Source organism: Chelonoidis abingdonii, chromosome 14 (assembly GCF_003597395.2).
Source record: "Chelonoidis abingdonii isolate Lonesome George chromosome 14, CheloAbing_2.0, whole genome shotgun sequence".
Classification (NCBI taxonomy): Eukaryota; Metazoa; Chordata; order Testudines; family Testudinidae; genus Chelonoidis; species Chelonoidis abingdonii.
The window spans coordinates 39,600,077-39,612,042 of record NC_133782.1 but is presented as its reverse complement, the minus strand read 5'-3'; the positions used below and the strand labels follow the sequence as shown (position 1 = coordinate 39,612,042).

Sequence of the window (11,966 nt, the reverse complement as noted above, 5' to 3'; positions counted from 1 at the left end):
GGAAATTTGAATTGAAATTGAAACATTAATACACACTTTAAAAGCATATACAGTGTATGATAAAATACATGTATCTGAAAAAGTATAATAGATTTAAAAAGTATGAACATAGACTAGCTTCCTTATACAGCTGTTGTTTTTTATGACAATGTCAGTGCATTCATTTCGGTGATGTTAGCCAACCTAATAATTTCAAATGATGATTTGTAAGCAAAGTCTAAATGAGCTCTCCCTGACAGCTAGTGATAAGCTGGGGGGAAAGGCTTCAGGACCAGACTGTATTTACATTCACACCTAATCTACCTGCGTATCCAGCAAACTGAGCTGTGTTGCCCAAATGATAGATTTAGGCTGGGGTTTGGGTTACAAATCACTTGAATGTGTGTGGGGGGGAATGAAATGCTGTTCTTATTGTATTAGTAAAGGTCAGTAGAACTGTATTTATCCTGTGCTGATTGAGGGCATCAAGAGAGAGGGTGGAGACCTGTCCCTCTCCACTTTTTAAAGACAAAGCTGATTAGGCTCCATAGATAGTCTTTTGTTCTGTTAAGTGACCACAGCTGAAATCACTGACAATCAGGTCTAAGTGTTTAGTCCTGTTGTGAGGACAGTGTTCCTGTGAGTACAGTGTTTTTGTGTAAGAGACAGCCCAGACTGCACTAGCAGTGAGTTTCCCCCACTGAGAGCTCAGCTGAAATCACTGAGAGTTGGTGGAACCTCAAGAGACCAACTCGAAGAGGTCACAGTGGCAGATGGCAACAGAAGGTGACTGCACAGGGCATTGGCAACAGAGTGGTGGAGTGAATGGTGGCACAATGAACAGCCATGGCCAGAGGAAACAGTGAGCAGCTGGAGGAAAAAGCAAGGTGCCTTCTTGCCCCCGACCTGGGAGGTGAACTCATGTGAAAGCACCTCTGAACTCTGAGTCTCCACTGACCAAGGACAAGTCGGGTACGGTGAAGGGAAAAGTGAGGGGCATGTTAAATAAACATTTGTTTGTTGGACTATATTTTAGTGACTTTGTTCCAGAATGCTAGATATGTGACTGGGAATGGAAACTTATATAAATATGTTTCCTAGTAGTCCAAGATTTTTAAAATGCATTATTTGCCAATGTTGTTATCTCACATCGTTGCTATCCTGAGAGGTCATTATGTTGGGGAGTTTCTGTACTAAACATTTTTATTATTATAATTAATTTTTACATAAGAATGGTCATACTGGGTTAGACCAATGGTCCATATAGCCCAGTATCCTGTCTTCTGACAGTGGTCAAGGCCAGGTGCTTCAGAGGCAATGAACAGAACAGGGAATCATCAAGTGACCATCCCCTGTTGCCCATTCCCCACTTCTGGCAAACAGCTTAGGGACACTCAGAGCATAGCCCTGTATCCCTCCCTATATTGGCTAATAGCCACTGATGGACCTATTCTCCAGGAATTTATCAGTTCTTTTTTTAATCCTGTTATAGTTTTGGTCTTCACAGCATCCCCTGGCAGAGTTCCATTGGTTCACTTTATGTTGTGTGAATAAGTATTTCCTTTTGTTTTTTTTCAAACCTGCTGCCTATTAATTTCATTGGGTAACTGCTAGTTCATTTGTTATGTGAAGGATTAAATAACATTTCCTTATTCACTTTCTTCATACCAGTCAAGATTTTATATATCTCTATCATATCCCTCCTTAGTCATCTCTTTTCTAAGCTGAAAATTCCCAGACATTTTAATCTCTCCTCCTGTTTCATACCCCTAATCATTTTAGCTGTCCATCTCTGTACCTTTTCCATTTCCAGTATATCTCTTTTGGGATGGGGTGATCAGATCTGCACACAGTATTCAAGGTATACACATACCATGGATTTATATAGAGGCAATATAATATTTCTGTCTTATTATCTATCCCTTTCTTAATGATTCCCAACATTCTGTTTTCTTTTTTGATTGCCGCTTCACTGAGTGGATGTTTTCAGAGAACTATTCACAATGACTCTAAAATCTCTTTCTTGAGTGTTAACAGCTAATTCAGACTCCTTCATTTTGTATGTATAGTTGAGATTGTTTTCCAGTGTGCATTACTTTGCATTTTATCACCATTGAATTTCATCTGCCATTTTGTTGGCCAATCACCCAGTTTTGTGAAATCCTTTTGTAACTCTTCACAGTCTGCCTGGGACATAACTATCTTGAATAGTTTTGTATCATCTGCAATTTTTTCCAGATCACTGTTTAACCATTTTTCCAGATCATTTATGAGTATGTTGAACAGTAATGGTCCCAGTACTGACCCCTCTGGGATACCACTATTTATCTCTCTCCATTCTGAAAACTGATAACTTATTCCTATCCTTTGTTTCCCATATTTTAACCAGTTACTGATCCATGAGAGGACTTTCCTCTTATCCCATGATGGCTTACTTTTCAAAAGTTGATTTAAATTAAATACATTTTTTAAATATATATATATATATATATATATAGATCTGTTATGTGTTTTGGTGTAACTTGCATTATCCATGTTAAATTTGCATTATCCTAACAAAACATTTACTGTATTCATACCTCTTTTATATATCTCATCGGCCCTGACCCTCCCCTATAAATTCGAACACACACACCCATTTCAATTCCTGGAGAAAGTACTGCCCACAATGCCCCACATTGACAGTTAAATCAGTGCAAGTGCTCCTGCTGAGGGTGTGCTCCTGGTGCAGACATGCACTGCTGACACAAGGAGCATAGTGTGGACATGAAAAAGTGATTTAATTATTGTGGTGGCTGTATGTTACTATGTCTACATTACAGCCTATGTTGGCAAAACTTATGTCACTCGGGGTGTAAATATTCCACCCCCCCCGAGCAACGTAAGTTACAATGACATAAGTGCTTGTGTGCAAAGTACTATGCTGGTGGGAGAGCTTCTCCTGCTGATGTCAGGGGAGATTTGTTCATTACAACACACCAAGGGGAAGGCTGTTCGCAGCAGAGATTAAACATAGGGTTACAAACTGGCCCAGTATTCCACTGGGCAATCACCAATCTGTTGCGAGTAGACCCAATCCCTGGGCTGCCAGTGCTTCCATGCCAGCTGGGTCTGGGTAGAGTCCAGTCACTGCTGCCAGCACTGGGGCTTCAAGACACTCTCCTGGGATCAGCTTCTCTTCGTAGGAATGTGGGACCATGCCCAGCTGCCCTAAACCCCAAAACCTGTGCCTGAGGCCTCCCAAGCCCCAAAGTCACTTACATGTGCTTCCCCAGAGCTCCACCTAGGCTGTGGGCTCTCTGGGCCTTGAGTTTGATGCCTTTGGGCATAGTATGGCGGGAAAGAAAGGAACACAGGGTTAGCAGAGGAATCTCTTAGCCGCAGAAGCTTTTCCATGAAGCACTTGAGAGTTCCAGAGCTTTGAAAAATAACCTGATTCTTGAGACGATGCCTTCCTTAGTATGATCTCACTCCTTCTATGAGTCTCAGGCTCAACAGCACTTCAGCTTAGGCAGAGTGTACCCTCATCTTGCCCTCTTTCTCTCACAAGCCTGCCTTAAATATGTCCATGGTCAGCCCCCCTGCACACAGAAGAACACTGCCATTAATTAGCATCTCTGACCTCTATGCCATGTGCTCAGTCCCACCTTTTTGTAATGTCTACCTCACCTGCAGACCCTTGTGTAGACAAATCAGTGTCCACACAAGGTTGATGGCCCCTGATTGCAGATTTGGTGGTTTCTCAGTGAGTGTCCATTGAAATTTCAAGCACTTTTCCTGGAAGGGCATGGCAGGGATGTCCAGAGAGCAGCTGGAAAGGAAATACAATCCAGTAATCTAACTACTGTGAAGCTTTTCTTTACTGGACCAAATCTGTCCCCAGTATCACTCTTGGGAAGACAATCAGTTACCTTGGGGTGAATCTGGCCCTGCTTGTTCCAGAATGAATAATTAAATCTGTTTAGTTGTTTATGTGGGTGACCCACAGAAATCATAGAATCATAGAGATGTAGGACTCAAAGAGGTTTCAACAGGTCATCTTGTCCAGTGTCCTGCACTCAAGGCAGGACTAAGTATTATCTAGACCATTCCTGACAGGTGTTTTTTTAACCTGTTATTATAACCCTCCCCCCAATGACGGAGATTCCATAGCCTCCCTAGGCACTTTGTTTCACTGCTCAACTACCTTGACAGGAAGTTTCTCCTAATGTCCAACGTAAACCACCCTTGCTGCAATTTAAGCCCATTGTTTTGTGTCCTATCCTCAGAGGTTAAGGAGAACAATTTTTCACCCTCCTTCTTGTAACAATCTTTTATGTACTTGAAAACTGTTATCATGTCCCCTTTCAGTCTTCTTTTCTCCAGACTAAACGAAACCAACTTTTTCAACCTTCCCTCATAGGTCATGTTTTCTAGACCTTTAACCATTCTTGTTGCTCTCCTGTGGACTTTTTCCAATTTCTCCACATCTTACGGCCTTAACAGAATGTAGCAACTGCACAATGGTACTTAGAAGTAAAGAACTGCGAAAGATCATTTTCAAAGTTTACCCTTAACTCTGCCCTCATGTTTGTTATCATGGGACAATTTGTGATGAAATGACCCCCTTCTGTTTCTCAAACATTATAATGGAACTGTGTGAATAGAGAAATCTTTGGTAGATTCACCAAGTGCGTCATGAAATGATTTAGTCACTTAACTGTCACTTTACGCATCTAAAGCCCAGAGTCAGTCCTCACTGATATTCCCAAAACCCCCGCTGATCTGCTCCTGAATGCTGTAAGTGTCTGAGTTCAGTTGGCACCTACATTTTTGAACAAAATGAAAATAGAATTGATTTGTAGAGTATGTATGATTCATTTGATCTGGCCAGTTGGCTAATCCTGGTGAAAATCAAGTAGCAGAGCTGAGTGAATAGTTTGTATTAATTTGTTTATTCAGTAGATGTCACCTCTTTTCTGTATGTGAATTGTTCATGAATAAATACTGATCTTTTCAATTATGTTTGCCATTTCATGTTCCTCTCTCTTGGGTTAAATTATGCATTTAGAGACAGACTTTCAAAAAGGCTCTGAATCCAAAAATGAGGCCTTTTATTCAGAAGAGCTCAGATCCCATTTAAACATCAGAAATGGCGACCAAAACTTTCAAAAGTTCTCAGGCTGTTCTCAGATGGTGCTTCTCAGAACTAGTGACCAAACTTTCAGAAGTTCTCAGGGTTAGAAATCAGTGCTGCAGCGGCAGAGATGCCAACTCGTGTAACTTTATCATGCTTCTTTTGGTTTTTGTTGTTTGTGGTAAAGCTGCAGCTCCTAGAGTCATACAACCAGGGAGGTGGGGGACAACCTATTCTTTCCCCCTAGCGATATAGAGAAGGATCTTGAACAGGGATCTCCCCGTTACTCATAAGTATGGTAACTAGTCTTTGTTTTACAGGCATAAATTAATGGGGACATAGCTCCTCCATCTTATAAATGATTGGTACACACAAGAATTCTTTTACTCAAAAATCCTTGTTTTTATTGGGTTTAAAGCACATATTTAAAACAATAATAATCTAGAGCACCCCTGATGTAGTTACACAAAGTCTGCAATGGTGTCAAGTGGTCATGAGCAAGTTTTTGGTGGCCAGCCTTCCTCCTAGATGCTGAGGAGTTGGATGTCAGTCTCCTAGTGCGTCAAAGTCACTCCGAATGTCTCTAGATTGGATACACTAACTAATCACTTTATAGGTTATTGAAAACAAAGCATATAACTCCTATTGGCTCCTAGTGGGTTAACAATTTTCCTAGCTTCAATAAGTAACTTATAATTTTACTTATCAGCAATGCATCTCCCAGCAATAAACTGACTATGTGGCATTCTCGCTTCTAGTTAATGGTGGCTGAGTGCAGAGAATGGTTGTGGTTATGTCAAGTCCATTTGTCTCATAACACTGAGTAATTGGGTTGGCATCCACCTCTAATGAGCGCCTCCTCTGGTTGGACATGTCTGCAGTCTTTAAACCAGTCCCAGCCCTGCCATTGGGCTGTATTCCTAGCACTTCCTGCCTGGAGGCAATGTTTTGCCATCTTAGTCTGTTTTGGCCGCAGGTTTCAGTTAGGCCTCCTGACAATTCAGTCCCCTTCTGGGGGTTTACTGAGGTCCAGTTGCAGGCCCTTCGCCAGTGGTCTATGGGAAGGACGAATGGGGACACGGACACCTGGGTCTGTCCAGTACTCTGAGATCCAGACTTCACCGCTGCCTTACCCTTAGTCCAGGGATCTTCTAAGCTCAGTCCCAGTAGCCAGCCAGGAGCTCTTCCTTGCTCCCTTGGTCCCTACTAGCACTGGGCCATCTGTTGGGCTGCAGTTCCCTCAGCCAGCCACACCATCCATGCTCCTCCAGCTGCAGTGAGGAACTGCAGTGTCTCTGACTCTGTAGCTCCCTTAAATAAGGCCCTCCTTGTACCTGACTGGCTACTTCCCCTGCAGCCACTCTAGACTGTTTGGAGGGCCTGTCCACTCCTCCTTACCTGGGATGAGTTTGGCAGGACCTTGAGGCCTCTGGGCCTAGTCCACCCCATCACACACTGTCACTCAGGTGCATGCCCTAACCAATTGGCTGTAAAGTCACTTTTGCTTTTGGTCTGGCCCAATTCATATTTAATTATGTATACACAGTAGAACAGCTTCAATAGGAAAGACTGAAAGACATCTGTGATGGAGTAGGGACTGTCTGTGTGGGGAACGGGAAAGCAGGGGATGTCTTTAGGTGAGGGACAGGTGCTCAGCCTGTAACCCGAGCCCGGCAGGGGGGAGGGGGGAGCACCTGGGCGAGGAGAGGGGGACAAGGATTCGGCCGGCGGGGGAAAGGCAGGACAGTTTGGGTTTGGGGCTGTGGGGCGGATTCAGGGTATCCTAGCTGGGATCAAGCACCCTGCACCCCCAGAAGGACTGGATGGAGGAGTCCTGACTGTGCCTGCAAGTCTGCTGTTAACTGTGTTCTGTTTTACTGGCTGGATAAAAGTCACTGTGGGGTCCAAGCAGAGGGGAGCAGGGCTGGAACCCCCAGACTCCGTAACAACATCCACTTCAGAATATCAATTTTATATCTTCACTTTTCTCTTGGAAAATATTGATTTTTAAAAAATTCTCTTCTGGGATCTGAATTAAAACATTTCAGGTTTTTTTTAAATCAAACTGAAATGTTTTGGGTCAGGACCATGCAACGTTCCTCTTCATTTCCCTGAGCAGCTGTGACACTTCATGGAAATTGTAGTTTGGTTGCCTCATTCCTCTATTTTTCCTGAGGACAGGGCTTTCTGGCCAGACTACATCTCCCATGATGCATTACAATCTCCCTCTTGCTGAGCTGACAAGATGCGTGATGGGATCCCCTGACCATAGTTCATCATTGTGTGAAAAGTTTTCCATCTGGACATTTTTCTTCATCCAGTATGAAAAAAAAAATGTCGCACAGGATGTAAATTGCACTTTTCAATCAATCCGAATCCACAGAAAGCATTTATATAACCCTCAAGCCTTCCACCCTTAGGATAATTAGGGTAAGACACCACCCATCCATGTGAAGGACTCTCATAATGCCAAGTAGCACAACATGGAAAACATGGTCACCAGGGACATATCAGTCTGGGAGATGGACACCAGCCAGAATGGAATGGTGTAAGCACTGGTTACTCAGTGCGGTTCAAATACTGCATGAAACACCTTTGAAACCAGTGCCCTCTGGAAAACAAAATAAATGATAAGAAACTCACTACTTGTGTCTGAGCCCTATTATTATTGGCTGGGACTGTCAGAAGAACCTAAGGGAGTAAGGTACCCTGTTTAGATTGGGTTTAGGCACCTTTTGCATAGATTCCAAGGCCAGGAGGGAACATTTTGATTATCTAGTCGGATCTTCTGTGTAGCACAGGCCAGAGAACTGCCTCCAAAAGAATTTTTAGAGCAGATTTTTTACGGAAAATACACCATCCAATCTTGATTTTAAAATTGTCAGTGAAGGAGAATCCACCATGATGCTTGGTAAGTAGTTCCAATGGTTATATATGGTCACTGTTAAAAATTTACCCTTTATTTCCAGTTTGAATTTGTCTAGCTTCAACCTCCAGCCATTAGATTGTGTTAAAACTTTCTCTGCTAGATCTGCTCCACTGAGCTCCTTTGAATATCCCAGCCAAATTTTTTTTTTTAAAATTACAGTAGCACAGGAAGGTCTTAACCAATACTAAGGTCTCATTGTGCTGAGTGCTATACCTACACATGGTTAGAGACAGTCTCTGCCCCAGAGAAAAGGCATTTAGTCATGCATGTGCCTGGCTTTGTTTTGCTTCCAGATGCTGTCTAATATGGATGTAGCGAAAACATGACAGGGAGTACTGTTAGGCAGAGAGGATGGTCCAGTGGTTAGGGTTTGTGCTTTGAAGCTGGGGGACCATTGTGCCATTCCCTGATCCGTTATGGACTTCTTGCGCAACCAAGGGTAAGTAACGTAGGGTGATGTTGTTAAGAACCCAGTAGGATTTTCAAAAGTATCTCAGTGCATAAAACTCATTTAAATTGTTTTATATGAAACATCTACATGCTTTTGAAAAATCTCCTAGGCAAGTACTTACGTTTAAAAATCTGGCTTTTGTTGACCAATTTTTACAGTATTTTCCCATGTGAGTTAGGCACCTAAATACCTTTAAAAATCTTGCCCACAGTCAATCTATGCCTCTGTTCCCTGTCCATAAAATGGAAGGAGTAGTGGATCCCTACATTGCAGGGGTGTTAGAGGTACATTAAAAATGGTGAGGAACTCAGATGTTGCTGTAATGGGGCCATAAGTACTTAGGGCAGATAGATAGTTGTGCATTGCAAACTCAATTGACATACCTTAGGTACTGTTTGTGGAAATGTACTTTCCATCTCCCTTTGAAATTAGATATTTCACTGCAGTACTAATTTCGTTCTTCTTGTCCCATATAAAAATAACTTCATTTTTTTTTCCTTCTCAGTAATTAATATTCCCATCTGCAGAATTGTCAAAAGAGACTTTCCCTTCTCCCAGAAAGGATAAATAATGAACCAGGAGAGATGATCACTTTTTAGTGCTGCTGGACTCAGTGTGGAGTGCATCACACAGAGCAGGGCAGGCCAACCAGAGGACATGCAGATGACATTACTTTCAGGAGCAAAGCACAAGAAGAGAGATGGACAATGGTGTATGGAACCCAGAACCCAGCCTCTGAAATGCTGAGTGAAGCAGTCATGTCAGAGAGTCCAGCTGGTAACTGAACTGCCTTAGAGGTAAAGCAGCTCCTTTACAATCTTATTGTCATGATCAGAACTGGAGACAGGGAAGACCTGCCTGGTCACCTGGACCATCATCTCTGCTCCAAGCAGGATTTTATCCCTCTGTGTGGGAACCTACTTCAAAGCAGTGTGGGGAAGTTTAGTGAGATAACATTGGTGAAGTGCTTTGGTAATGACAACTGTGGGATTTTTAAGGAGCAGTATATTAGTATTTGTTAATTATGACTTTACTGTATTAGTCATAGTTATCTCAAGTGTATCTTTAAATTATTTCAGAGGTGAGGCTTCTGTCTCTTTCCTTGGGACATTGTCATGTAGGATAGCTCATTGTTAATAAATGCATCCTCTCCCATCTGAGTAGCTTCACATGCAAGTGTCTGTCTAGGATAGGACGTATCCTCCCTTTCCTACCTCAATACGTTTAAGATAAATATCTATGAAACAGACTTTTTTTTGAACCCAGATATACCGTCTAACTCAGTTTTCTCCATCATTTTCTCCATATTAAATACCATTTGTCAACAGATGTCAGCTTCTCTGTCACACAAGGTGAACGTTTGATCAATAAAAATATTTTCTGCTTTGGCAGTTGAGATAATAATGTAGGTTTTCATACTTCATTCCTTTTCGAATATGTGGATCACTGGGATGATTCTGTGATTGACTGAGAGTAATCAATAATTTGCCAGAGGTAATTTTATTTGTTTGCTATGTCTTTCCCCTAAAATCCCAAATACTGTAACTGTCTGTCCATAATAAAGTAGAAAGGTGTTGACTAGACCAGAATAGAATCTCTCTGTTCTGATTTGGTATGTCAAAAAGTGTGATAGAAAATATATGAATGAAGAGTCATCTATCAGCTTAACTACCTACATAGAAGCCAAACAATACCCTCTCTCTCTTTCTCTCCATCTATCTATCAATCTAACTGTCTATCCATCTGCGGCACCAAGATTTTGATTAGTGATTTTGCTGCCTCAAGTTTTATACTGAAAATATAAGGCACTCAAAATCACGATTCACTTTTCATTATGTATTTATATAACCATCATCACAGTGGTGTTTGGGGACCTCATCCAATCTCTTGTGGCATTTGTAAGGTTTTCAGAGATTGACATTCTATTTAACCTGATGATAAAAAAATAAAATAAAATAAAATAAAAAATCAACAAATTCTGATGTATCTCCTCAGGCTGCATTCTCCATCCAGTTTTTATTTGAATCACTCTAGAGGGAAGACATTTAAATATTATGTTAAATGTATATTGAGATTTTTAAAAGAGCCCATTGGGAACAAGCACCCAAATCCAATTCAGTTTGGGTGCCTCCATCACTAAGGCCAGTTTGAAACCCGATATTGAATTAATTGCTCATAATCTGTGAAAATGTGATGATATTTGCTTTAGCTGTCTCCCCAAATACACCAACGCTTGTTTGATTTTCCCTAGATAAGTGACATGGCAGGCACAAAATGGAGAAATCAAACGTCTGTCAAGAAATTCATCCTTCTGGGATTTGGGGATCTCCCTGAGCTGCAAATTCTTCTCTTCCTGCTGTTTCTAGTGATCTACATTGTAACCGTGGCTGGAAACATCCTCATTGTTGTGCTAGTTGTGACTGATCAGCACCTTCACACCCCCATGTACTTCTTCCTGGGGAACTTGTCCTGCTTGGAGACCTGCTACACCTCCACCATCCTGCCCAAGATGCTGGCCAGTTTCCTGACTGGGGACAGAACCATTTCTGTTAGGGGCTGCATTGCTCAATTTTATTTCTTTTGTTCTTTGGCAGCTACAGAATGTTACCTCCTAGCAGCGATGTCTTATGATCGGTATTTAGCAATATGTAAACCCCTGCATTATGCACCTGTTATGAACAGTACGTTTATCCTCCAGCTAGCAGCTGGGTCTTGGATACTGGGGTCACTGGCTTGTAGCACAGTAATATATTTGATGTCACAGCTAATTTTCTGTGGTCCCAATGAAATTGACCATTTCTTTTGTGATTTCACTCCAATCATAAAAGTCTCCTGCAGCGAAAACCACCTCGTAGTACTCCTGGATTCCATCCTGGCCTGTGTATTTACTCTGCCACCATTTCTGCTGACTGTGATATCATATATTTTTATCATCGCCACCATCCTGAGAATCCCTTCAGTCACCGGGAGGCAAAAGGCCTTTTCCACCTGTTCCTCTCACCTCATCATCGTTACTATTTTCTATTTGACCCTAATGATTGTTTATATGTTGCCAAAAACCAACCAGCTGAGGGCCTTTCACACAGCACTCTCTGTCGGCTACACAGTTGTGACCCCCCTGGCCAACCCCCTCATCTACAGCCTGAGGAACAAAGAGGTGAAGAAGGCACTGAGGAAAGCGGCCAGTAAATTGGTGCCTTTCACATGCCATCACACAAATTGAGCTAATTTTGTTTCACTGGCAGTGAAATGGAGATAATTTGACGTGATTTACTGAAGAAGAGTCCAGGTAGCCTGGAGCTAACGGGCGAACAAGAGAAGTAAAATGAACACAATACAAATGTTCTGACTGTTCAAACTCTTACACAGGTTTAGGACTGATTCTTGTTACTGCTTTTGGGGACCTGTTTGCAGCTTTTGTATATGTCTCTTAACATCCCCCTCCCATGCACTTTTTCTTTTCTTTATTCTTTGTTCTCATCAGGCATTGC

General features: G+C 42.0%; 1 protein-coding gene across 1 annotated transcript; it reads left to right on the top strand.

Moving 5' to 3' along the window:
* The first annotated feature begins 10,735 nt into the window (after positions 1-10,735).
* Positions 10,736-11,698, top strand: LOC116835096 (olfactory receptor 6B1-like). The gene has a single exon (XM_032797585.1). It carries the CDS (start codon positions 10,736-10,738, stop codon positions 11,696-11,698), a length of 963 nt encoding a protein of 320 aa, XP_032653476.1.
* Positions 11,699-11,966: the final 268 nt, after the last annotated feature.